Source organism: Suncus etruscus, chromosome 7 (genome assembly GCF_024139225.1).
Source record: "Suncus etruscus isolate mSunEtr1 chromosome 7, mSunEtr1.pri.cur, whole genome shotgun sequence".
Classification (NCBI taxonomy): domain Eukaryota; kingdom Metazoa; phylum Chordata; class Mammalia; order Eulipotyphla; family Soricidae; genus Suncus; species Suncus etruscus.
Window position 1 is genome coordinate 14,157,909 of NC_064854.1, and position 23,378 is coordinate 14,181,286.

General features: G+C 39.0%; 1 protein-coding gene and 1 non-coding gene across 2 annotated transcripts; one reads left to right on the forward strand and one right to left on the reverse strand.

Moving 5' to 3' along the window:
* The first annotated feature begins 99 nt into the window (after positions 1-99).
* Positions 100-17,827, forward strand: LOC126013251 (arylacetamide deacetylase-like). The gene is made up of 5 exons (XM_049776271.1): positions 100-234; positions 7,482-7,704; positions 14,237-14,306; positions 15,566-15,737; positions 17,234-17,827. Exons 1-5 carry the CDS (start codon positions 100-102, stop codon positions 17,825-17,827), a joined length of 1,194 nt encoding a protein of 397 aa, XP_049632228.1.
* On the reverse strand, positions 5,130-5,236 carry LOC126015355 (U6 spliceosomal RNA). Its single transcript, XR_007498226.1, has one exon. It is a non-coding gene; the product is annotated as a U6 spliceosomal RNA (small nuclear RNA).
* Positions 17,828-23,378: the final 5,551 nt, after the last annotated feature.

Here is a 23,378-nt window from a genome sequence, read left to right on the forward strand (position 1 = left end):
GCAACATATAAAAATTGGCCAATGTAGCTGAGTGAAAGATCAGATTGTTGCTTCCGCACAAGTGCATCTGCTGTGTCTCTAAGGAAGACAGGAATTATCATGAGCAGAAAAGTGCTTTTGTTCCTGTTTGTGGGGGTCCTTGGTGCATGGTACCTGTACACACCTCTACCAATGAACGAACAGCCTTGGGAATTAATATGCTTGGATGTAGGTTTTAAGACTTTATCAAATTTGGTAAGTAGAGAATTTTATAATTTGTAACACATAGAAATTTAATGTTTTAGTAAAATTGTCTTTTCTGCTTTCTTGAAAAGTTTACTTTTTTGTTTGTTTTGTGGGCCATGCCTGATAGTGCTCAGGGTTTCTTCATGCTCTGTCCTCATAAATAACTCCTGGCAAGCTTATGGGACCATATTAAATGGCAGAGATTGAACCCAGATTGGTGGTTTGGAAGGCAAATGCATCACCAGCTGTGCTATTGCTCTGTCCCTGAAAAATTCATTCTTAAGGTTTGGCAACTGATTTCAAAACCATATTTTTAACTTCCTTAAAGCATACGTGCATAAATACTATGAAAGTAGTGGCAGGAGTTTTGATTTCCATTATTAAAAGACAGTGTGCTGTCAAGAAAGTGGAAAGTCTTCTTGCAAGTCCTGGGCTCAGCAGAAAGGTTGAATGATAAACTATTCTGTTCTGATACTCACCCAGAACTAGGCTACTTAACAGACACATTTCTAAACAGGCTGTCATGGAAAAATCAAGGAATATGGTAAATATATGATTCCCAGGCCAGACAGAGCTGCTGAGAGAACAGAGAAGGCCTAAGTTGCCTTTCTGCTGAGGGTGATTACTTGGTATCTAGGACAGTCATTTCCTCCTTTTACTTTCTCTGCACTGAACTACCTTCTGATGGTAAAAACAAACAAATAATAAATAAAAATAAAAGCCATAGGTCTTGGCTGGGAGGCACTGGCTATGGGAGCACCAGTCTTAGATCCTTTGCCCTATGGCAGCACTGGGGCCCTTGGCCCTACAATTCTGTCCTATCTGCAGGGAACCTACCTCAGAATTTGTGAATTCACCCAAATGTGCTAGGACAGTTGGACAATCAGGAAATTGTAGGGAAGTAGGTTTAGCAGCACAGACTGTGTCAAGTAGAATGGCTGGCATATATAGCAATTTGCCCACACTGAAGGGTTCCAAGGAAAATGTATTGTTCTAGTGGGCCAGCGATGGTCAACTTCTGAACTTCTGCCCCACCCTTTTGTTTGAAACCTAAGATTCCCAGAGGCTCCACTTCTTTCATTTTCTTCAGGTGAGTGTCATTGACTGTTACTTTAAGATGTCACCCCTGTAACCAATGTACTTGAGCTCTTGGGCTATTCCATGCCATAGCCAAGGTGGCACAAAACCTTTCCCAGGGTCTATCAGAAGCCCTCTGTGGAAGCCACATGTTGGGAGATTAGAATTTACGGCCTGTCTCAGAGCATCTGAAGCTATAGTCAAGCCATATGACAAATATTCAGGGTTCTGTAAAGACCCACCTGCAATGTTTAAATTTGGGGATTAGTGGGTTTTTACAGGAGGAATTAGAGTATGTGAATTTAGTAACTTTTATTTTAGTAAAGAGATAATTTGTTACACTGCTAATAGATATGAATCCATTTACCACTTTTCAGAAAGATATTCCATTTTACTGGATATATGCAAACAAAACAATTTCAATGAAGTATTCACTCCAATTTAACTGATTTCCCCTTTTATCCAGTAAACGTATTTCTATTTATTATCTTTCTTGTTTAAAATACATATCTAAACTTATTACCACATGCCACTGGTTTAACCTTTTATCTTATTGAGCTTGAGTTTGATATCTCGAGAAATTTGGAAATAAATTGACATTCTTACAACTACCATGGCGAAATTGTATTCATTTTTTACAAAATTATAAATTTTATTAGTATATGCTGAAATAATACATTTAAAACAGCTGAATAAAATATTTAAGTTAATTGGTTTAATATTTTAAAAATATCATCTAGAACATATTAAGCTGCTCATATGCCTAGTAACATTCCTACATTATATTTCTACTAAGAAAAGTAGATTATTTATTATTATCTACTATATTTTTTATTATCATCCAAAGGCAGCAGAAAAATTTCATGACTTCATCTCTCCTGATGGCTGCATAATATTTCAGTGTGTATATGTACCACGATTTCTTTATCCAATCATCTATTGAAGGGCATCTTGGTTGTTTCCAGAGTCTGGCTACTGTAAATAGTGCAGCAATGAATATAGGTGTGAGGAAGGGAATTTTGTATTGTATTTTTGTGTTCCTAGGGTTTATTTATAGGAGTGGTATAGCTGGATTGTATGGGAACTCAATTTCCAGTTTTTGGAGGAACTCCATATCGCTTTCCATAAAGGTTGGACTAGATGGCATTTCCACCAGCAGTGAAAAAGAGTCCCTTTCTCTCCACATCCCCACCAACACTGTTCTTATTCTTTGTGATATGCCCTAATTTCTGTGGTGTGAGCTGGTACCTCATAGTTGTTTTTATTTGCTTCTCCCTGATGATGCTTCTCCCTGATTAGTGATGGGGAGCATTTTTTCATGTGCCTTTTGGCCATTTGTATTTCTTCTTTGAAAGTGTCTGTTCATTTCTTCTCCCCATTTTTTGATGGGATTAGGTGTTTTTTTTCTTGTAAAGTCCTGTCAGTGACTTGTATATTTTGGATATTAGCCCCTGATCTGATAGATATTGGGTGAATAGCTTATCCCACTCAGTGGGTGACTCTTGTATCCTGGATCCTATTTCTTTGAGGTGCAGAAACTTCTCAGCTTAATATATTCCCATCTAATTATTTCTGCTTCCATTTGTTTGGAAAGTGCTGTTTCCTTCTTGAAGATGCCTTTAGTCTCAATGTCATGGAGTGTTTCACCTACATGTTGTTCTATATACCTTATGGTTTCAGGTTTGATATCAAGGTCTTTAATCCATTTGGATTTTACCTTCATACAGGGTGATAACTGGGGGTCTGAGTTCACATTTTGCAAGTGGCTAACCAGTTGTGCCAACACCATCTGTTGAAGAGGCTTTCCTTGCTCCATTTAGGATTTCTTGCTTCTTTATAAAAAAAATGTAGATGATTGTATGTATGGGGTACATTCTCTGAGTACTCAAGCCTATTCCACCGATCTGAGGGTCTCTCTTTTTTCCAATAACATGCTGTTTTGATAACTATTGCTCAGTTTAAAGTTGGGGAAAGTAATGCCTCCCATTTTTCTTTTCCCAAGGAGTACTTTAGCTATTCGAGGGTGTTTATTGTTCCAAATGAATTTCAGAAGTGCTTGATCCACTTCTTTGAAGAATGTCATGGGTATCTATAAAGGAATCTCATTAAATCTGTACAATGCTTTGAGAAGTATTGCCATTTTAATGATGTTAATCCTGCAGAGGATCTTCCCAATGAGACTAGGCCCTAGAATTTACATATCAAATAACTATTCAATGTAGGTGAGGAAGAGCCCTGCTAGAGGGCTGTGAAAAAAGAGCTAGAGATGTTTTTGGTTTAGTAAAAGCAGGTTTTTCAAGAAACCAGGAGGAGAGAGACAGAGATATTTATGATGTTTATGTAGTTTTATGATGTTTATGTAGATTTTGGGGGGAAAGGAAATAATTGTTTACCATAATAGAGCTAGACTCAGAAAAAACAAGCTGCTGGAGCCAGATTATACTAGAAGTAAGAGTCACAAATAGACTAGCCAGCGGGGAGCTTTTGGCGGGCTTTCTTGGTACTGAATTTTCTTTGTCTGCAGGATAGGTAAGGCTGAATTGATGTAGTAGAAAAGGAGACAAAAATCAAATAAATAAAAGTAAAGACATATATAATTTATATATAATATAAATATAGCCAGTAATCCACAAAAGGGTCAATGACTTCTCCAACTGGCCTTCTGGCAGATATTTCTTGGGAGGAAAAATTAGGCACTGCACCAGGAAAGCCAAAAACCACGTCTGGTGTGTGCTTCCTTTTGCAGGTAGTGACAATGGAAGTATGTTTTATGTGTCAGGATGTGTTCTATCCTGGAGAATTACCCAGGTACATTGGAGAAGAATGTGTATCCAGGTTTCTGGAAATGGAATGTGCTACATATATCTATTAGGCCTTTTACTTCCATTTTTTTATTTCAGAGATAGTATATTTTTGTTGGGTTTCAGTCTTGTTGACCTATCAAGTGTTGACAGGGCTGTGTTGAGGTCTCCCTCAATTATTGGGTTATTATTGATGTCCTTTTTCAAATTGGTCAATAATCGTATTAGCTAATTTGCTGGTCTCTCATTGGGTGTCCATATGTTTAGTAGTGTGTTTTCTTCCTGTTGCATGTTTTCCCTGATTAGTATGACATGCTCATTTTTGTCCCTTACATCTTTTCTGAGTCTAAATTTTGTGTCTTCTGATATTAATATGGCCACCCCAACTTTTTTTTAAGGGTGTTGTTTCCTTGGATGATTTTTCTCCAGCCTTTGATTTTCATAAAATGGAAGCTGATTTTCCTTCAGATGGATGGGAAAAAGATGAATATGAAGCTCATGAGATCTAGATGGAATCTACTCAAGGATGGTTAATGGTTTTAACTACAAGGTTTAGTTAGAACTGTATATTGCACACATCTCAGGCAGTCACTAAGCCAGCTTTATTTTTATTTATTTTTTTTCTTTTTACTGATTTTCAGACTCAATGTCTGGAGAGGTAGTAGTTGATTTATCCTCATCTGATAGATTGAAGGTTGAGATAGATAGAGAAGATGGAGTTCTCTCGAGTTTGGTGCCAGTAGTGCATGGTAAATTACCAGTTCTGGGAAAGTTTTTAGACAGAGATCGTTTCTCCACTGGGAAGCCACCTCTCCTTTATCATGGGCACCAGATGATCTGAGGGGCTAATATTCTTAGTTTGTCTATTTTTTTCTTATTCCTCTTAAAGGTTTCAACAGGAGGAACTTTATCTGTTTCATCTTTAATCCTATTGGTGGGTCCTTTACTCATCTCTTTTCCTCCCATTTCACATCTGGTATCCTCCTCTTCAGTGGTGTATTCCAAAACCTAATAGATAATGGAGTCAATAATTGCCCATGTCACCCAAAATTGCGTGTCATCCTTACATAGGGGCCATGCTAATCTTTTTTATATCATTTCAATTTTAGTATATGTGCTGCTGAAGCGAGCGCAATGTCACCCAAAATTGAAGGGCAATCTGAGATCCCCCCTTAAATGCCCTGCAAACATCTTCCTTTTCCAAAGTTTGGTCACACAGGTTTCTTTGTCTGGGAACCAAAGATTAGCTTCACAGATCATTTTTATACAGGGCTAAGCTGCTCATGGGATTTCCAGTTGTGCTTAAAAAAATGCAGGACCGAGTTAATAAAGGTCTCAGTACATTCAGTCCAGCATGAGAGAAGTTGAGAAGGCTGGGTGTATTCCTGTTTCAGTCCCATTTTAACAAGACAGGTAAAGTTAGGAATCTAATTCACCATAAACCTGGAAAATTAGTTATCCCACTAGCTTCTCTTTATGGAGTTAACCGAATGTAGCCCTTCTACCTTTGGGAGTCCCTCTTGATAAGTCAAATGTAATGACCCAATTGACCAGCGAGAACCCCTCAGCTGATGACAGAAAGAATAGGTCCCAAGTGGCTTCCCAGTGGAGAAATGATCTCTGTCTAAAAACTTTCCCAGAACTGGTAATTTACCATGCACTACTGGCACCAAACTCGAGAGACCTCCATCTCCTCTGTCTATCTCAACCTTCAATCTATCAGATGAGGATAAATCAACTACTACCTCTCCAGACATTGAGTCTGAAAATCAGTAAAAAATAGTATTTCAATATAACAATGCCTATATAGGACAAGAGAAAATGGTATATATGCAGGGTGACAGGATCAGGGACATAGGTAAAGGTTAGCCAGGAAAACAGGAAACACCAGGTAGAAGCTAAATATAAACATTGGTGAGTAAGAATGTCTTAAAAGTAATAAAAGTGGCTTGTAATATTGATAGGTAATACCCTTCACCTGAACTCTGAGAGTGTGGAGGCGTTAGCTCCAGACTCAGAAACCATGCCAAAAATATTACACGGAGATGAAGAATTATGTGAAAAGGCATAGGAGTTTATTCCAGCATTCTGGGGTCAAGCATCCTTGGGAGTATGGTGACCCTGACAAAAGCTTTTAAGTCATTTTTATGGGGAGTCTAGGGGGTTTCTACATAGTCATAATTAGACTTTAAAATTATGCATTTGTAGTATCCTTATCAGATAAATGCTTAAGTTTGGCTGTAAGTTTAGCAAAATTTAATCTTATTTTTACAGAACCAAGGTACATTGTTCAGTTCCTAAGTTCTTCTGAGGCCACCTGGACCTTGTGGGTTTTTTCTGGTATACACTTTGTTCTCACAAAGTCAGGTTGCAGATTGGTAACTATAATCTCAGGTCGAGTTCCAGTTTCACACACTATGACCCTGCATATAGTAAAGCTAAATTACAGAAGCAGGACAAGGAATTAAATCTAAATTAGACTTGTTTCTAAACTTAGATCCTAAAAGCAAGGCCTAGAATTAAGCCTGAGAATAATACCTGATCATAGGAAAATGGCACCCTTCTTGGTGCTATACTTCTCCTTCTCTAAAATTATGTGTTCAATACATTTTATTCAAGGAGAATCCCCAAGCAGTTATTCTATGGAGTCCCATTTGCTAGGTACTTCAGGAACAGGGAAGTCCCAACAGAAATCAATACACACAGTGCATGAGGCAGCACACCTGTGAAGAAAACCTCTGAAACATATCTACTCATGTATATTAATGGAGATAGAAATTGGATCATTATCTCATATCTCTGTTAGTGTATGGCTCAGGAGTTTACAGGGAGAAATCTCTGGGGCACAGCCTCTGCTAAACAGTTCAGTTTGTGCAGGCTGTGGAGTTTGTAGCTGCACAAAGGACGTTTCAAGACTGTCTTGGTCCTATAAAAGATAGTTTAAGAAAAAGATTATTTCTTTTCCTTCCATCTTTGGGCAGTTCCCTGGTCAGTTCTTCAGGATTACTCTCAGATTCACTTGCTGCTGGAGATTACTCCCTCATCTTCTACAGCAGCTGCGGTATGTCAGGTGACCACCATGGCCTTCTCTGTCTGTGCCCTTGAGCCCAAAATTGATACATCAAATCTGATAATTTGTCTTATTCTCTTACTCTAGTTTACGCTTATTTACACCAGACAACTTGGTTTTACTTTGCACTTAAAGAAGGAAGAGTTTGCCAAGTGGTCATAACCTATAATCCTGTAGAGCACCTGCTGTGCTAAACCCTGGGCTGTGGGGCCTTCTGAGGATTCAGGCTATTGGGATGTCTCTAACCTATGCCTGTGTACAATTGCCCTAATGCTCATGGCTGGTTCTACTCTTGTCTCTCTACTTAGATGCGATTGGTTGAGCTATTGGGAATCAGCCACTTCATGACCAGTGGCTCATTCATTCTGAGCTTTCTGGAGACCCCACCCACTTCTGATGAAAATGTTACTGTGGTGGACACCACTTTCCACAACATCTCTGTGCGTGTCTATGTGCCAAAGAGGAAGACCAAGACACTAAGAAGAGGCATATTTTTTATTCATGGTGGTGGTTTTTGTTTGGGAAGTGCTGGTATGTATCTATATTAAATATTTTAACATGCAATTTATTGAGTTGTTGTTTCTAATTTACCACTATAATATATTTGTTAAAAATTATCCCATATTATTGGACTTGTTCCCTCGGACCCCAGAGGCACCAATAAAACATTGTGGCATTGTTTCTCTTTTGCATAGGTGCATTAAAATGGGAAAATACTACACATGCAAACAATTTATTATCTAATAGAGATAGTAACACAAATTTTGTAATGCAGTTAGGCCTATACCCTGAACACTGGCATAATGACTTGGCTTAGGCCTCCGAATAATGGACATTGCCCATACACCCCTGAACCATCTATGGAAACAACCACAATGTCTACATCACCAGGAGGCAAACCTCTACCAGAGGAGACCCTGCCGCTACCCTGGCATTGACTTTACTCCAAGGAGTGTTCACTTGACACCCAGATGACTTAGAGACAGCAGCAACTTGCTTGCAGGGCAGGAAGCTCCGCATCTGATAGTGAGGTGAAACTGGAGGACGCTCCACTTCCTGACATCGAGGAAACACAAAAACCACACAGAAACCAAAATCTTTCTGGCACAGAAACCAGAATCTTCAACGACAGAAACAGGATAACAACAGCTAATGTGTGGGGGAAAAAATTTGCCGTGACCACAGAAAATGAATCAGAGGTTGAACAACCTCTGGGCCTGGAGCCCAGAGTCGGTATTATGTCAGAGAACTTCAGAGATACGGTCTCATTGTATTTAGAACAAGGCTTTTTCCCCCATTTTACCCATATTTTGCTGGGCCCATCCAAACAACAATTACCACTCTCACACTGCTATTGCTGTATTTTTTTTAACTCTTATTCTTTAAAAAAAAAAAAGAGTTTACTAAACTTTCTACTGGTGCTTCATTAATTCATTGTGAGTCAATAGTTTTAAAAAGTATTCTTTTCTTTCTCTTCCATCTCTTTAGTTTTTCTTTCAATTTTCTATTTTTTAAAAAAAAACATGTTCTTTTAGACTTTCTAAAAACGTATGATTATCAGTTATGTCAACTATGTAATGCTTTTTAAAAAATAAATTAATTTAAAAATTATCCCAGGTATACAAGTTTAGCCATCCAAAAGTGATTTACTTGGAGTTATATTAGTTTAGAGGATTATTACCATTATCCTACAAGGCAAAAATAATGAAAAACTATAGCTAGTTTCAGAAGAGAAATAATGTTTTGAAGATAGACATTCATTATTGATGCTATTAATTGCAGTTCCAATAAAAATTAAAAGGAAGTGAGTAGACAGTGGAGGAGAAATTAGGAAAGGGGCTGGTGACTCCAGATTATTTTGTTTTGTTTTGTTTTGTTTTTTGTTTTTGGGCCACACCCTGTAACGCTCAGGGATTACTCCTGGCTATGCGCTCAGAAGTTGCTCCTGGCTTGGGGGACCATATGGGACACCGGGGGATCGAACCGCGGTCCGTCCAAGGCTAGCGCAGGCAAGGCAGGCGCACCTTACCTTTAGCGCCACTGCCCGGCCCCGTGACTCCAGATTTTAAATAAATCCAGAGGCAAGAGAAAGCTAAATAAGGGGCCCAGAGAGATAGCACAGCTGTATTTGCCTTGCAAGCAGGCGATCCAGAACCAAAGGTGGTTGGTTCAAATCCCGGTGTCCCATATGGTCCCCCGTGCCTGCCAGGAGCTATTTCTGAGCAGACAGCCAGGAGTAACCCCTGAGCAACGCCGGGTGTGGCCCAAAAACCAAAAAAAAAAAAAGCTAAATAAGGATATGGGAACAAAACATAGACTTGAACTAGAGTGCTTTTAACATTTTATACTTAAAGTAACTACTTTAATGTTTATTTGTATATTTAATATACTTTTATATGTCCAGATCGAGATGCACTTTATACATTCACTCTAGATACTCTGAAGTTTCTGTCTTTTTAAATAATTATTTTAGCACCGTGGTTATAAAGTTGTTCATGATGGGGTTTCTGTCATAGAATATACACCAGTGCATTTTCCCATCACCAGTGCCCCCACCTCCACATGCTTCTGGTGAAGGCACTTTACTTTTCGCTCTCATTCTCTCTCTCTTTTAACACAGTGGTTTGAAATATTGCTAATGAAGGGTTATCATGCATATCTCTTTATGCAGTTCTTGTCTAGAGTGACAACTATCATTGTTATAGTGGACCCTTCTCTACCCTAACTGCCTGCTCTCGGTGGCTAGCTTCCTACCATGAACTGGTTCCCTGACCTTCATCTCTTTTCTCTCTGGATATTATTTTTTATTTTTAATTTATTTAAAGAAAATGCATTACATAATTGACATAAATGATCATAATATATTTGTTTTAGGAAGACCAAAAGCAACATGATTTAAAAACATAGAAAATTGAAAGAAAAACTAAAGAGATGGAAGAGAAAGGAAAGAAAAAAATCAGTAGCAAGTATATTTTGGAAAATTATTGAATCACAATAAATTATTAAAGCACCAGAAGAAAGTTTAGTAAGCTCTCTCTCTTTTAAAAAAAAAGAATAAGAGTTTAAAAATAGAGTAACAATGATGTGAGATTGGTGATTGTTGTAGTTTGCATAGGCCCAGTAAAATATGGGGAAAATGGAAAGAAAAAAAAAGCCTTTGCTTAAATACAAGGAGACCTTATCCCTGAAATTTTCTGGCATAAGACTGACTCTGGGTTCCAGGCATAGTAGGTTCTCCAACTCCCAAGTCATTCTCTGTAGTCCGTGTGTAATTTTTTCACACATTAGCTGTTTTTGGTGTCAGGTTTCTATAGTTAAAGATTTTGGTTCTGTGCATTTCCTTCATCAAAGCCAAGATGATGTAGAGTATCCTCTAGTTTCACCTTACCATTAGATGTGGAGCGTCCTGCCCTGCAAGCAGGTTGTTGCTGTTGCTGAGTCATATGGATGTTAAGAGAATGCTCTTTGGAGTAAGTCAATGCCAGGGTAGCAGTAGGGTCTTCCCTGGTAGAGGTTTTCTTCCTAGTGGTGTTATAGACAATTGTGGTTGTTTCCATAGATGGTCAATGATTCAGGGGTGTACGGGCAATGCCAATTCTTCTGAGGCCTGAGCCAAGTCATTATGCCAATGTTCAGGGTATAAGGTCAAACTGCATTACAAAATATGTGTTCCTATCTCTATTAGGTAATAACTTGTTTGCATATGTAATATTTTTCCAATTTATTGTGCCTATGCAAAAGAGGAACAATGCCACAAGGTATTATTGGTGCCCCGGGGAGTCAAGGGAACAAGTCCAACAATCCCCTTAACTTGGTTCTAACATGAATTCTAAAGTAAAAGACTCTTCTACCAGAATTACATATTGAACAGGTCACAAAGAAAAAACAACAACAACAACAAAAAAAAAAAAACAGTGGGCAAAATTGTCACTTTATAAGAGGATATAAGAGTTATAGTCATTAAGGGAATACATCTAAGATATTCGAAGGAGATATACATGTCCCTTTTATTTCTAATAAAATAGAATAGAAATAGAAATAGAAATTAGAAATAGTCGGGAGGAGGTGTTGAATTCAAGACACCACTTTGTCTGTGATTTGGCCTTCTGGAATCTGCAAAATGACTATGAGTAGACCCATATCAAGAAATGTCTTTGAGTGGGGACTTCTCATAAACCTAGTATGGTAGCAAACACAGTTACAGAGTGAAGGAAGGTGGAGGACAGGAGGCTGCTGAGAGTAGATAAATAGGAACAGACTATTGGTTTATTAACAGGCTGAGAGTCTATTCTTTTACTTGGGAGCTGGTTGGCAGCTGGCTTGACTGGAGATAATGATGTGCTTCGTGAGGAGCCAAGAACTGAGGGTAAACATGGTTAAATGTGGCATAATAGGCGGTGGGGGTGAGTAAGTAAAGGACTAAAAATAATCATCTGGGTAGTGAGCCAAGAGGGGAAGGAAAGTATACAGCATAGACATTCTGTATATGAGAAACAGATTAAACCCAATGATATCCTAATTATTTATACATTACACATGGGGGCACCAGCCCCCACTCAGTTTCAGAATGGAAACTGGTGTGAAGGAAAGTTGCCTGCAACTTCCAGGAGCCATCCCCTCTTGTGCTGTGTGGGGGTTGGGAAAATCTGGGGTCCCCTTTAAACTATTTCCCAGCACCCACCTCAATGACCCCCTGGGTGTGCGCCCATTGATAGCCCTGAAGTTAGGGGAAAAGGAGATGGAAGACTTCTGGGGTGGTCCAAACCCTGCAGCACCCCTAAGCTTGGTACAAAGGCCTTTGGCATGGAGGCCTACCATTACCCATGCTTTCAAAAGCTCCCAGCTCCCAGAAGGAGAAAGAGTTCCTTAGTGAGCTGGAAACCTGGAAGCTCACCAGTCTTCACCCAGCGTTTTCTGGATATTATTACCATACTATTCTTTATTTGTTTTTTTCATCCCACAAATGAGTGAGATTATTCTATTATTATTACTACTATTATTATTCTATTATTCTCTATTTGACTTCTTTCACTCAGCATAATAATCTCCATATATATCCATGTGTAAGCGAATGTCATGACTTCATTTTTCCTAACAGCTGCAAAATAGTCCATTCTGCATATGTACCAAAGTTTCTTTAATCACTCTTCCTTTCTATAGATCTAGGCTGTTTCCAGATTCCAACTACTGTAAATAGTGCTTCAAAGAAAATTGGTATTTAGAGGGCTTTTCTGTATGGTGATTTTGGGTTCCTAGGGTATATCTCTAAGAGTTGTATTGCTGAGATCTCATATGGGAGCACTATTTCTAATGTTTTTAGGATTATTTATATTGTTTTCCATAAAGACTGGACTGGTCTATAGTCTCACCAGCCTTAAATAAGAATCCCTTTCTCTCAACATCCACACTGGCTGTTCTTGCTCTTTGCGATGTGCATCAGTCTTCATGTTGTGAGATGATAACTCATTGATGTTTTGATTTTCATAACCCTGATTATTATTGATTTGGAACTTTTTTTTAAGGGGTGCATACCCAGTGACGCTCAAGGGTTACTCCTGGCCATACGCTCAGAAATTGCTCCTGGCTTGGGGAATCATGTGGAACACTGGGGGATTGAACTGTGTCTGTCCTAGACTAGTGTGCACGCAAGGCAAACACCTTACCATTTGAGCCACTGCTCAATGGAGCATTTTTATGTACCTTTCTTCTTGGAGGAAATGTATGTTCACTTCTCCCCACTTTGGGATGGGTTAGATTTTTTTCTTGCTCGGCTCTACCTTGTATATCTTACAAGCTGCCTTGTATATCTTAGATATTAACACCTTACCAGATAGGTTTTGGGTGAATAGTTATTCACATTTCACGGAGAGACTTTGTATCCTAGTCACCATTTCCTTTGAGGTGAAGAAGCTTCTTATTTTAATATAGTCCCATTTGTTTGTCTTTGCTTTTATTACCTTGGTCAGTGGTGTTTCATTCTTGATTGTGTGGGGTTGAAAACTCTTTACTTGTGCATTTAGTATCTATAGATTATTTTTGTCTGCAGTAAGTTGGCTATCATTTCTTGGCAGAGGTATATATAGCTCTGGGTCACCTGTAAAGGTCCTGGGGCTTGTCCTCAAATGGAGGATAAACTTATGTCTTGTCTTCAGAGGGCAAAAGAGCCATCTCACCATCAACTGCAAGTTGATCACATGATCCCATCTCTCAATGCAGTGAGGTCATGTTTCTAGAATAAAGACTGTCTGTGAATCAGCTTAACCAGCACCAGATATACACATATACACATAGAGAAATGCACAGTGTTTCCTTCAAAGATCTTTTCTCCAAGCTTGGGCATATTTGCTACAGCTGACAAAACAGCTAACAGCATCCTCAAACAAAGTGTACTAATCTGGTGCTTTGTTTCCATGTGGGAGAGAAAAACAGCACATGTGCCTTCATCTAAACTTAAAGGTATTTTTAACTGTACAGGGTAAATGAATCAGACACTGCGTGTCCAAGCATGTGCCAGCTGTAGTGCATGTTCTGCCCTCTTCTTGCCTTTACTTCTGCTGTGTCCTTTTAGGCATTCTCACATCCATATATGTCACTAAAAGTCTTGTGTCTTTTGTGGTCATGGAGACCTAACATTATCTCTGCAGCAGACTGTGCTGTTCTCATACTGACACCAGCCAGGGTCAGAAAACAGAATCCTTCTCTCCTGCATGAGACATGAGCTGGACAGTCAGCCTAGCTCACTCCTCTAACCTAGCATACTGTTGCTTTCATTTCTGGGCCTGCCCTTACTCTTGTATCCAATGATTTAATCTCCCATTGCTTCATGTTCAGTTCATGCCTGTTTTTCAAGCATCTCACACCTGCTAAGTGAAGGGAAACAAGGCTAATTTTGAGAATGAAACTGGTCAGAATTGTGTCATAAGCCACTGTGGAAAGTGTGAAAGGACACCAAGGATAAGTAGGCTATACTGGAAGCTACTTAATTTCTGTTTCCAGAGACACTCCTTCTTTGTTGTAGGAGATTCATTCACTCACCCACTGACTTCTGTTTATTTCATTCCAGCATTTTATGGCCATGACCATTTGTCGAGAGTGACAGCAAACAGACTGGATGCTGTGGTCATTTCCACCAAGTAAGAAAATTACAGACTCTGGGCCTGGTAATTGAATGTCTGCGATTGCTACTATTATTCCTGCATATATGGCCTGCATCTAGGGAGTGAGAGTAGTGAACTTGGGTTTGCTGTGAGCCCAGCTAGTTAGAGTCAAGAGCTGCCCATGGAGTGAGGGGTGGGTGTGGAGGGCTAGAAAAAATATTGTGGGATGTTTCTCACCAATATGGATTTTATCCCCTTTGTACCATAGAGCACACAAGTGGGTCAATTCTCTGAACCAGTTTCACTGTCCCAACGTAGTGCTAGTTAAGGAAGTTGCTATGTGACCATTGTATGCTTTCTCATTTACTTTTCTCATATACAATCTGATGTCATAGAAAAATTTCTCTAACATATAGTTTTTTGAGGATCACATGATAAATCATGATTACATCTTTAGTACAATATATTTCAGGATATAAACCTTTATTCAAAGTAATTACTCACTAACATGAGAAAATGTATATAAGCTACCTCAAAAATTCTAGATCAATAATCAACAAAAGAAGTGAACCAAATATAAATTAATAAAACTATAAATGAGCTTATTCTTGACCCTCTGATACCAAATCATTTGACTATGCTGGAACAAAATGTCTATAGGTAACTAATACACTAAAATTATAGAAATGTCAAATCTGGGGGAAGTTTATTTATGAGAAATTATTCCCCTTTTTATTCTTTCATCTAATTCAATGCTTACATTCAAGCCTTTCCTTGCATAAAATCAGCATTTGTTAAAACTTTATACCCAGATAATAAGAAGACATAAGATGTAGAGACAAATATAGACTGTCTCTGGACTTGACAGCCCAAAATATCAGGTATTTTAAAGTAAAGTTGACTTTTGTTTCTAGCATCAGAAAGTATGTGCTTCTATACACAAGTTTAAAATTGAAAAGGAAAGTGTTATTCTGTTGTCCAGATACCAAGAGGCATATAGTCAGAAAGAGACAAAATGCCCTGACATCTTTCAAGTATGACACACGGAGAACTGCAAACCTTAGAACTAAAATGCAACACTTTGAACCTGTAGGCCATCAAACTCTCAGAGGATCAGAGGGAGAAAGGCAGTGAGCTGGAGACACAGGTAGTTGATACATTGAATAGCCCTAATTCTCTTCTGTAGTGCCCAAAGATCTGTGTCTACAGCTCATAAAGCATTGTCAATGTAAATGGTGCCCCATAGTCATTCAAAGAAGCAATTGGCATGAAGAACATTGTCATTCTGTCCACAGCTACCGACTAGCTCCAAAACATCACTTTCCAGCTCATGTTGACGATGTTTATAACACACTAAAGTGGTTCTTGCGTCAAGCTGTTCTTCAGGAATATGGTGTGGACCCTAAAAGAATTGGAGTATCTGGAGACAGTTCCGGAGGGACCTTAGCGGCTGCAGTGGTTCAGCAGGTAGGGCACCGAGACATTGTTCACTCCTTAAAATATTCTTCAGTTAATGGTCATTATTTAGACAAAATACCAGTGGGAAAATACTATTAAGTATACAGGTGTTATTTGCTTTAGAGAGACACAGAGATTAATATCAGAAAACATATATAGATTTAGTTCTTTTCTTCCTATCTTCTTTTTTATAAAGAGCTTTCTTTCAGAATTAACTTAAGATTATTTAACAATATTGGCTTAGGTCTTTTGGGCTTCCTTGTATTGGGGATATATGTTTGAAATCCTGTCACTATCACTGAGAGATCCAGTGTGAAACAGTTATTACTCCTAAAATCTGAAGTGCTAGAAGTTTTCTTCATTGGAGAGGACAGATGAATGGTGGAACTTTGTCATCAAAATAGAGAGGCCACTTTTATAAATAAGTTCCTCCTACAGGGATGACTGTTTTCAGATATCAGTTATAGAATTTTCCTGTGGATGATAGCTAAAACTGCATACTCATTAGCTCATACCTGACTAAAGTATTCATAACTCTACGTAGCTTGATGAATTGCAGGTAAAAACAGTTTTGCTATTATAACCCAGGCTATCATTCAGGGCTGGAGTACTTTTATAGACAACATCAGGATTGTCTTTAGCACAACTTGCTCCATAAGTATAGCATGGAGTAGCTGGTGTGACCACCCTCCAAAAAAAGCAAACAAAAATAAAATTGAATACTAGTAATCTGACCTAAGAAATAAATCAGGTACTTTTGGCTCAAAAACGCATGTTTCAAGAGAAAAAATATTTAAGTGACAATTTTCTATTTAAAGTCTTCTATATAAAGTCTTATAAAGACTACATTTAAATCTAATATGCAGATAAAAGAAACACTGTCATTGTTTATTTTTTGATTGTCTCATTTTTATTTGCATTAAACATATGTAAATTTGGGCTGAGTATGATACAAAACCTCATCCTTACAGTGCAAGGAAAGCTACCTTCTCTGTCTCTGTTCTACATAGTTTGGAAACTTATGACACAAAAATATCCTTCAGATAGGGAGTACGGCAAAGGATGAATCAGAAAACCATTTGCTAATTCAAGAGCCCTTTACTAGTGTTTATGTCTCCAGTGACATGATTAGGAAATCTGGCTCCTAATCTGAAACACTGGTAAGACAGAGTATTATGGGAGTCACCAAAGAACTAATAAGATACAAAAAACTTTCTAGGGCAAGAAATTTTTGCAAGATTTAAGAAGAACCTAGGTAACTCCAACCTCCAATACCCATCAGTTCAGAGAAACAAGTCAGTGGAACTATAAAAGCTTGGGGAGTCACTATGAGATAGATTTAGGAAGATTTAGACAGAGTATCAAAAACTACCAAATTCTCTAAGAAAGCTCTTATTTCTTTGTGTCTAAAAATCTGTCCTCTTAGAATGTCTGGCTTATTTTTTAATTTAAAAACATTTTTGAATGAAAACACCTTTTGAACAATCACTATAAATTGTTTTCAGCTCACACAAGATCAAGATGTCAAGGTCAAAGTCAAGGTCCAGGCTTTGATCTATCCTGCTCTTCAGGGTCTGGATTTCGATTTACCATCCTACCGTGAAAAAGCAAACTGTCCAGTTCTGAGCCGGTGGCTCACGCTCAGGTTCTCTAGTGAGTATATTACTACAGACAGATCTCTGGAGAAAGCCATATCTACCAACCAGCACATACCTGTGCATGCAGCTCATCTTTTCCAGTTTGTTAATTGGAGCTCCCTGCTGCCTGAGCGCTTTCAGAAAGGACACATTTATAAGAAGCCGACTTTTGGCAGTTCTGCACTGGCAAACAAGTACCCAGGGATCCTGGATGTGCGGGCATCCCCGCTGTTGGCCAATGATACACAACTACGTCGCTTACCCAAGACCTATATGCTCACTTGTGAACATGATGTCCTAAGAGATGATGGGGTCATGTATGTCACCCGTCTTCGGAATGTTGGCATTCCGGTGACTCATGATCACATTGAAGATGGATTTCATGGATTGATTTCTTTTGGACTAAAGTTTGGAGCTAGAGCAGAAAATCAGTATATCAAGTGGCTAAGTGAAAATCTCTAGTAAGAATCTGAGAAGTGGTTGTGATAAATTGAAATTGATGTTTCATTAATCAAGACATTATTAGGTATCAAAGAGTTGATTGTCAAGACAATGTGGCCTTGTTCGGGTCTCTAGAGCAAGAACACTTGGTGTTTGTGTCAATTGCTACAGATCACTGTCATTTGATTCTTTTCCTTCTTTACTCATTTGCTTCTATATTTTCCTATAGATATTGCCCATATCATAGATTTCTCAGTCCCAGACCTAGTTTTTGTATTGTCTAAATTTCATCATTGTTTTAAGAAAGTTTTTGAAACATTTTTTTCCTTAGAACAGTGAGTTGCAGTTAGCTTGGCAGAGATCCTCATAGGACTACTCAAAGTTAACATATTTTCAGTATGCCCACAAGTGTCATTAAGTTATCCATCTGTCTCTCATCAGATTTACTTGTGAGGGCCCAGGTCTTGGCACTGTATGAAATAGCATCCTTGATCTTAAAACAATTTAGGGCTGTGAGGAGGGTAACAGAACTCTGCCTAATTCTAGTCCCTATTCCCCTCAAAGATCCCATTGCTCAGCTCCTTGTGTAGAGCACAAGTGGACACAGTCTCAGCCATTACAGCAAAGAGTGAACAATCTTTACAGATTCTGGTTCTTTGAATTACATTCATCCTCAGTAGACTAAAGAGGCTACATGAGTACTGTGGTCCTGCTACTGGCCATATCATAGGCTAAGTCAGCTTTGTTTAGTACTGGAGATTACAAATATCTCTTATGTCTCTGCCACCCAGACCAGAAGCAGCATGCCTACAAGATTTGCCAAAAATGTAATTTTCCATGTCTTACCTCCCAGAATTATGCACTGCACTATTTTCCTAGGAGGACAATCCAAAAAGTCTGATAAGAGCTGAGCACATAAATCCCAACTGTGTATAATTCCACACACTATAATCCCAATGGGAAAAGGGAAGCCCATCTGGAGCAATATCACTGTAGGAAATAATTCAAACCAGGCTGGTAGAAGATGAAACACAAGTCTGGGGACTTTTCTACCACATAAGAGAGAGTGAAAGCAGGTCGGGACTGCAGTATTTATTGGAAGATAGGACCATGCCATAAGTGAAGATAAATTGGGCTAAAGAACCTATCTAGTTCTTACCACCAAGGTGGGATTTTGACATGTAAAAGAGGAAGAAATAATGGTTGAGGATGAATTCTGATATGCCATATTATTTTACGGTGAAGGCTGGTTAATCCAGTTTCCCACAGAAGTAAATGACAGCAGAAGACAACCACCAAGAGGTCTAGATCCTAAATACCTGAGCAGCTGCATACTTTGTAGTAAATAAACATACTTTTAGGTTTATTCTCCCAGGGCATAGACAAACACGGGTAATCATGAGTCACTTCCATGTAACTTCACTGTGATACATATTCCTGATTCAGGATGGGTTTTTTTCTTTCTTTTATGTCACCCTACAACCATCACTTCCTTAAAACCATCACTGACTGATATAAGTAATCTTGTTTTCCCAGGATGAGACAAACAATCTGTGAAGATCATAATTTAAACAGGTGTACAAGTCAATACCAGAAAATCTTAATAAAGATACATAAATGACATGACAGAAAGAACTGATCTTCATGGCTTTTGCAGAATTCCTGCCTGAAATTAAAGTAGAGCAATAACTGGTGTGTCCTGCATCCACAAACACCACATCCCAGGATGAATAAAATAGGGTGATAACTTCCAACATTCCACTTACAACTGGGTCCCAGGTTTCTGAATCACCAGGACTAGCTGCCACCCACCACCTATTTGCAGTCCTCACTGCTTGGCACCATGACTCACACACTGCAATATCCCTATGCAGCTTCTCTCCCTGACTCGCTCTTTTTACAGTCCTTCCCATCCTCTTAGCTTCCTAAACTGGAGCACTGGAGTGCCCTGAGCTGTGCCTTGATGGTGATAGGGAACAAGCATGCAGACTCACAGGAGAGATGCTCCAAGCTAAGAAATGAGGACCTTAACACAAAGAGGGAAGGGGTAACGAGATGGGGTTTCAAAGGTTCAATTTTGCCACATACTCCAGAAACATTCAAAGCTAGAAGGAAAAAGAATACCAATAGTTATTTAATACCATCTCCAAAATTGAAGCATGTTTTTCCTTACTTCTAAAATTATAAACTAATCTTTCAAAAACTATTCAATTTTTCTTTAATGAGACAATAGCCAAGAAGCTTAAAGAGAGGTGAGAAAAAAAGAACGGGAGTGCTGCAGCTAGCTTTCGTCCAATTATGTTAGAAAACTTCTTTGCATTATCTCCAGGAAAGTGGGAGCATGAACAGCGCAATATGAAGAAATGAGGGACCACACAATGTTATGTTATGTTATCAGGTGTTCTGATTTTAATGTGAAGAAGCAGATGTATAAATTGGGGACTTTTTCAGCCACAGTTTTCTCTATGGTATGAAAAAAATGCTCTCCAGTGTTGAATTACAGCTTATCGCTCTTATAAATGGAAGCTTCTACAAAACAATTCACATGTCCCTGGGTGGTATGCAGACCTGGTGAATAGATAGATTTCAAGTAAAAATCCAGAGTTAAAAAAGAGAAGATAAATTTTAACATCTCAAAAAAGTTCCTGTCCCGCTAGGCCTTGGATGCCAAAACTGATTATGGGATTTTTCGAGGATCAAGTTTTCCCATCAAACTTTCTTTTTATGAGGTAATAGGTTTTGTTTTAGGGGTTAATACATATAACTAACTTTTTTAAAATATAAATTCTTTATTTAAGCACCATGATTACAAACATGATTGTAGTTGGGTTTCAGTCATAAATCAAATACCCCCTTCACCAGTGCAACATTCCCACCACCAATGTCCCCCTCCCTCCTTCCCTGAATTAGAGACAGGCATTTTACTACAGTTTTATATATATACGTTTAGTAAGCTGTTTTTGTTTCTTTCCTAAAGATAAGAGTTAAAAAATATAGTAGTAATGGTGTGAGAGTGGCAATTGCCATTGTTTGCATAGGCACAGTAAAATACGGGGAAAACGGGAAAAAAGCCTTGGCCTAATTACAAGGAGGCCTCACCCCTGAAGTTTTCTGGCATAAGATTGACTTTGATTCTAAGCATACCACGCTGCCCAACCCCTGAGTCATTCTCTGTGGTCCTGGCAAAACTTTTTCGCACATTAGCTGTTGCTGGTGCCAGGTTCCTGTAAAGATTCTGGTTTCTGCACATTTCCTTCATTGAGTCAGGTTGATGTGGAGCATCATCTAGTTTCATTTCACCATTAGATGGGGAGACACCTGCCCTGAAAGCAGGTTGTTGCTGTTGATAAGTCGTCTGGGTGTTAAGAGACCACTCTTTTGAAGTAAGTCAATGCCAGAGCAGTGGTAGGGTCTTCCTTAGTAATGTTATAGAAAATTGTAGTTGTTTCCATAGATGATATCCATTGTTTAAGCGTGTACAGGCGGGCCTGGAGAGATAGCACAGTGGTGTTTGCCTTGCAAGCAGCCAATCCAGGACCAAAGGTGGTTGGTTCGAATCCCGGTGTCCCATATGGTCCCCCGTGCCTGCCAGGAGCTATTTCTGAGCACACAGCCAGGAGTAACCCCTGAGCACCACCGGGTGTGGCCCAAAAACCAAAAAAAAAAATTTATGTTGGGGCACGAAGAGATAGCACAGCGGCATTTGCCTTGCAACCAAAGGTGGTTGGTTCGAATCCCGGTGTCCCATATGGTCCCCCGTGCCTGCCAGGAGCTATTTCTGAGCACACAGCCAGGAGTAACCACTGAGCATTGCCCGGTGTGGCCCCCCCAAAAAAAAGAGTGTACAGGCAATGCTCATTCTTCTTAGGCCTGAACCAAGTTATTATGCCAATGTTCAGGGTATCAGGCCTAACTGCATTACAAAACATGTGCTCCCAATTCTATTAGATAAGAACTTGTTTGCATAATGTAATATTTTCCCATTTTAATGCACCTATGCAAAAGGGGAGCAATCCCACAGGTATTATTGGTACATCTGGGGGTCGAAGGAACAAGTCCAACATTCCCTGTAACTTGGTTCTAACATGAATTCTATATAGAGAAACTCTTCTACAAGAATTCCTTATTGAAAAAATACCAAAGAGGAGGGGACAAACAAAAAAATGTGGTCAAAATTGTCACTATATAAGAGGATATTCTAAAAGAGTTATAGATGTTAAGAGAATACAGCTAAGATATACAAAGGAGATACACATGTCCCTTTTATGTCTTTAGAAATAGTGGGAGAAAAGGGTGTTGAGTCCAGGTGTCAGTCTGTGATTTGGCCACCTGGAGGCTGCAAAGAACTCCCAGCAGTCCCATATCAGGAATTGTCTATGAGTCGAGGTTTCTCAGAAACTGAGTATGATAGTAAGCACAGGTACACAGTGAAGAAAGATAGAGGACAAGAGGCCACTGGGAGTAGATTAATAGAAATATTGATTTTTTTCTCAGGGTGAGATTCTAGTTTTTCACGTTAGGACTGGCTAGAAGTTGGCTTGAGTGAGGATAATGATCTGCTTATAAGGAGCAAAGTACCAAGGGTAAAGTGGTTAAATGTGGGGTAATAGGCATTGGGGTGAGAGTAAAGGACTATAAATGAGCCTGTAAGGCTATGAGCCAATGGTGTAAGGAAAGTATACAATGTAGACATTATTTATATTGTAAACATAGATGATACCCTATGACATCCTATTAAACTGCCTATAAATTACGCACGGGGGCGCTAGCCCCCACACGGTTTGGAAATGGACGTTGGTGGGAGGAAAATTGCTAACAAATTTCCCAAGATAGCCCTACTTGTGCAGGTTAGAGATTCGGGAATGCCTGGCATCCCCTTTAAGCTGCTTCCTGGGACCCACCTCGCCAGGGCCCAGGGAAGCCCGAGTTCTGGGAGGAAGGAAAGGGAAGGCTGTTGGCGGGGAGGCCAAGCCACATAATATCCACTAGGCTTGGCAAAAGAGCCTTTGGCCTGGTGCCATACTAATTTCCATTCTGCCAAGGCTTCAGGTTCCAGAGAGACGAAGATAATAACTAACTTTCTAAGGTCTGACTAAGAAATAATTTTTAGAGAAAGAGATGCAAATCTGTACCTGGTAAAGGTTTTCTCAACAGCCCAATGCTATTTCCTGGCCAAAACTTTGGATGTAAATTCAGAGGCAGGAATTAGTAAGTACTTAAAGTTCTTTACAAATGTCCCAAAAGCAGAACATTTCTTTCTGTTCAAAACTGCAGGGCATTTAAAAAAAAAAAACAATGAGGAAAAAAATTTATTTTAAATATCTTCTGGTGCTGAGTTTTCCAGGTAAGCAGAAATTTAATCAAGGCTATATTTGCCTTTATAAAGCTTTTTTGGAAGCAAAGGCCAAATATATACACATTTAATACAGCAGAAAGGAAATTCATATTATGCCAAATAAATGTTACTAAGCATAATAAGTATAAGTGGTCCCCTCTGTGTCTAGCTTGTTGTAGATTGGGTATCAATTTTGTTGTCTATGGCTTTAGATTTGGTGTTTAAGTCTGATCATTT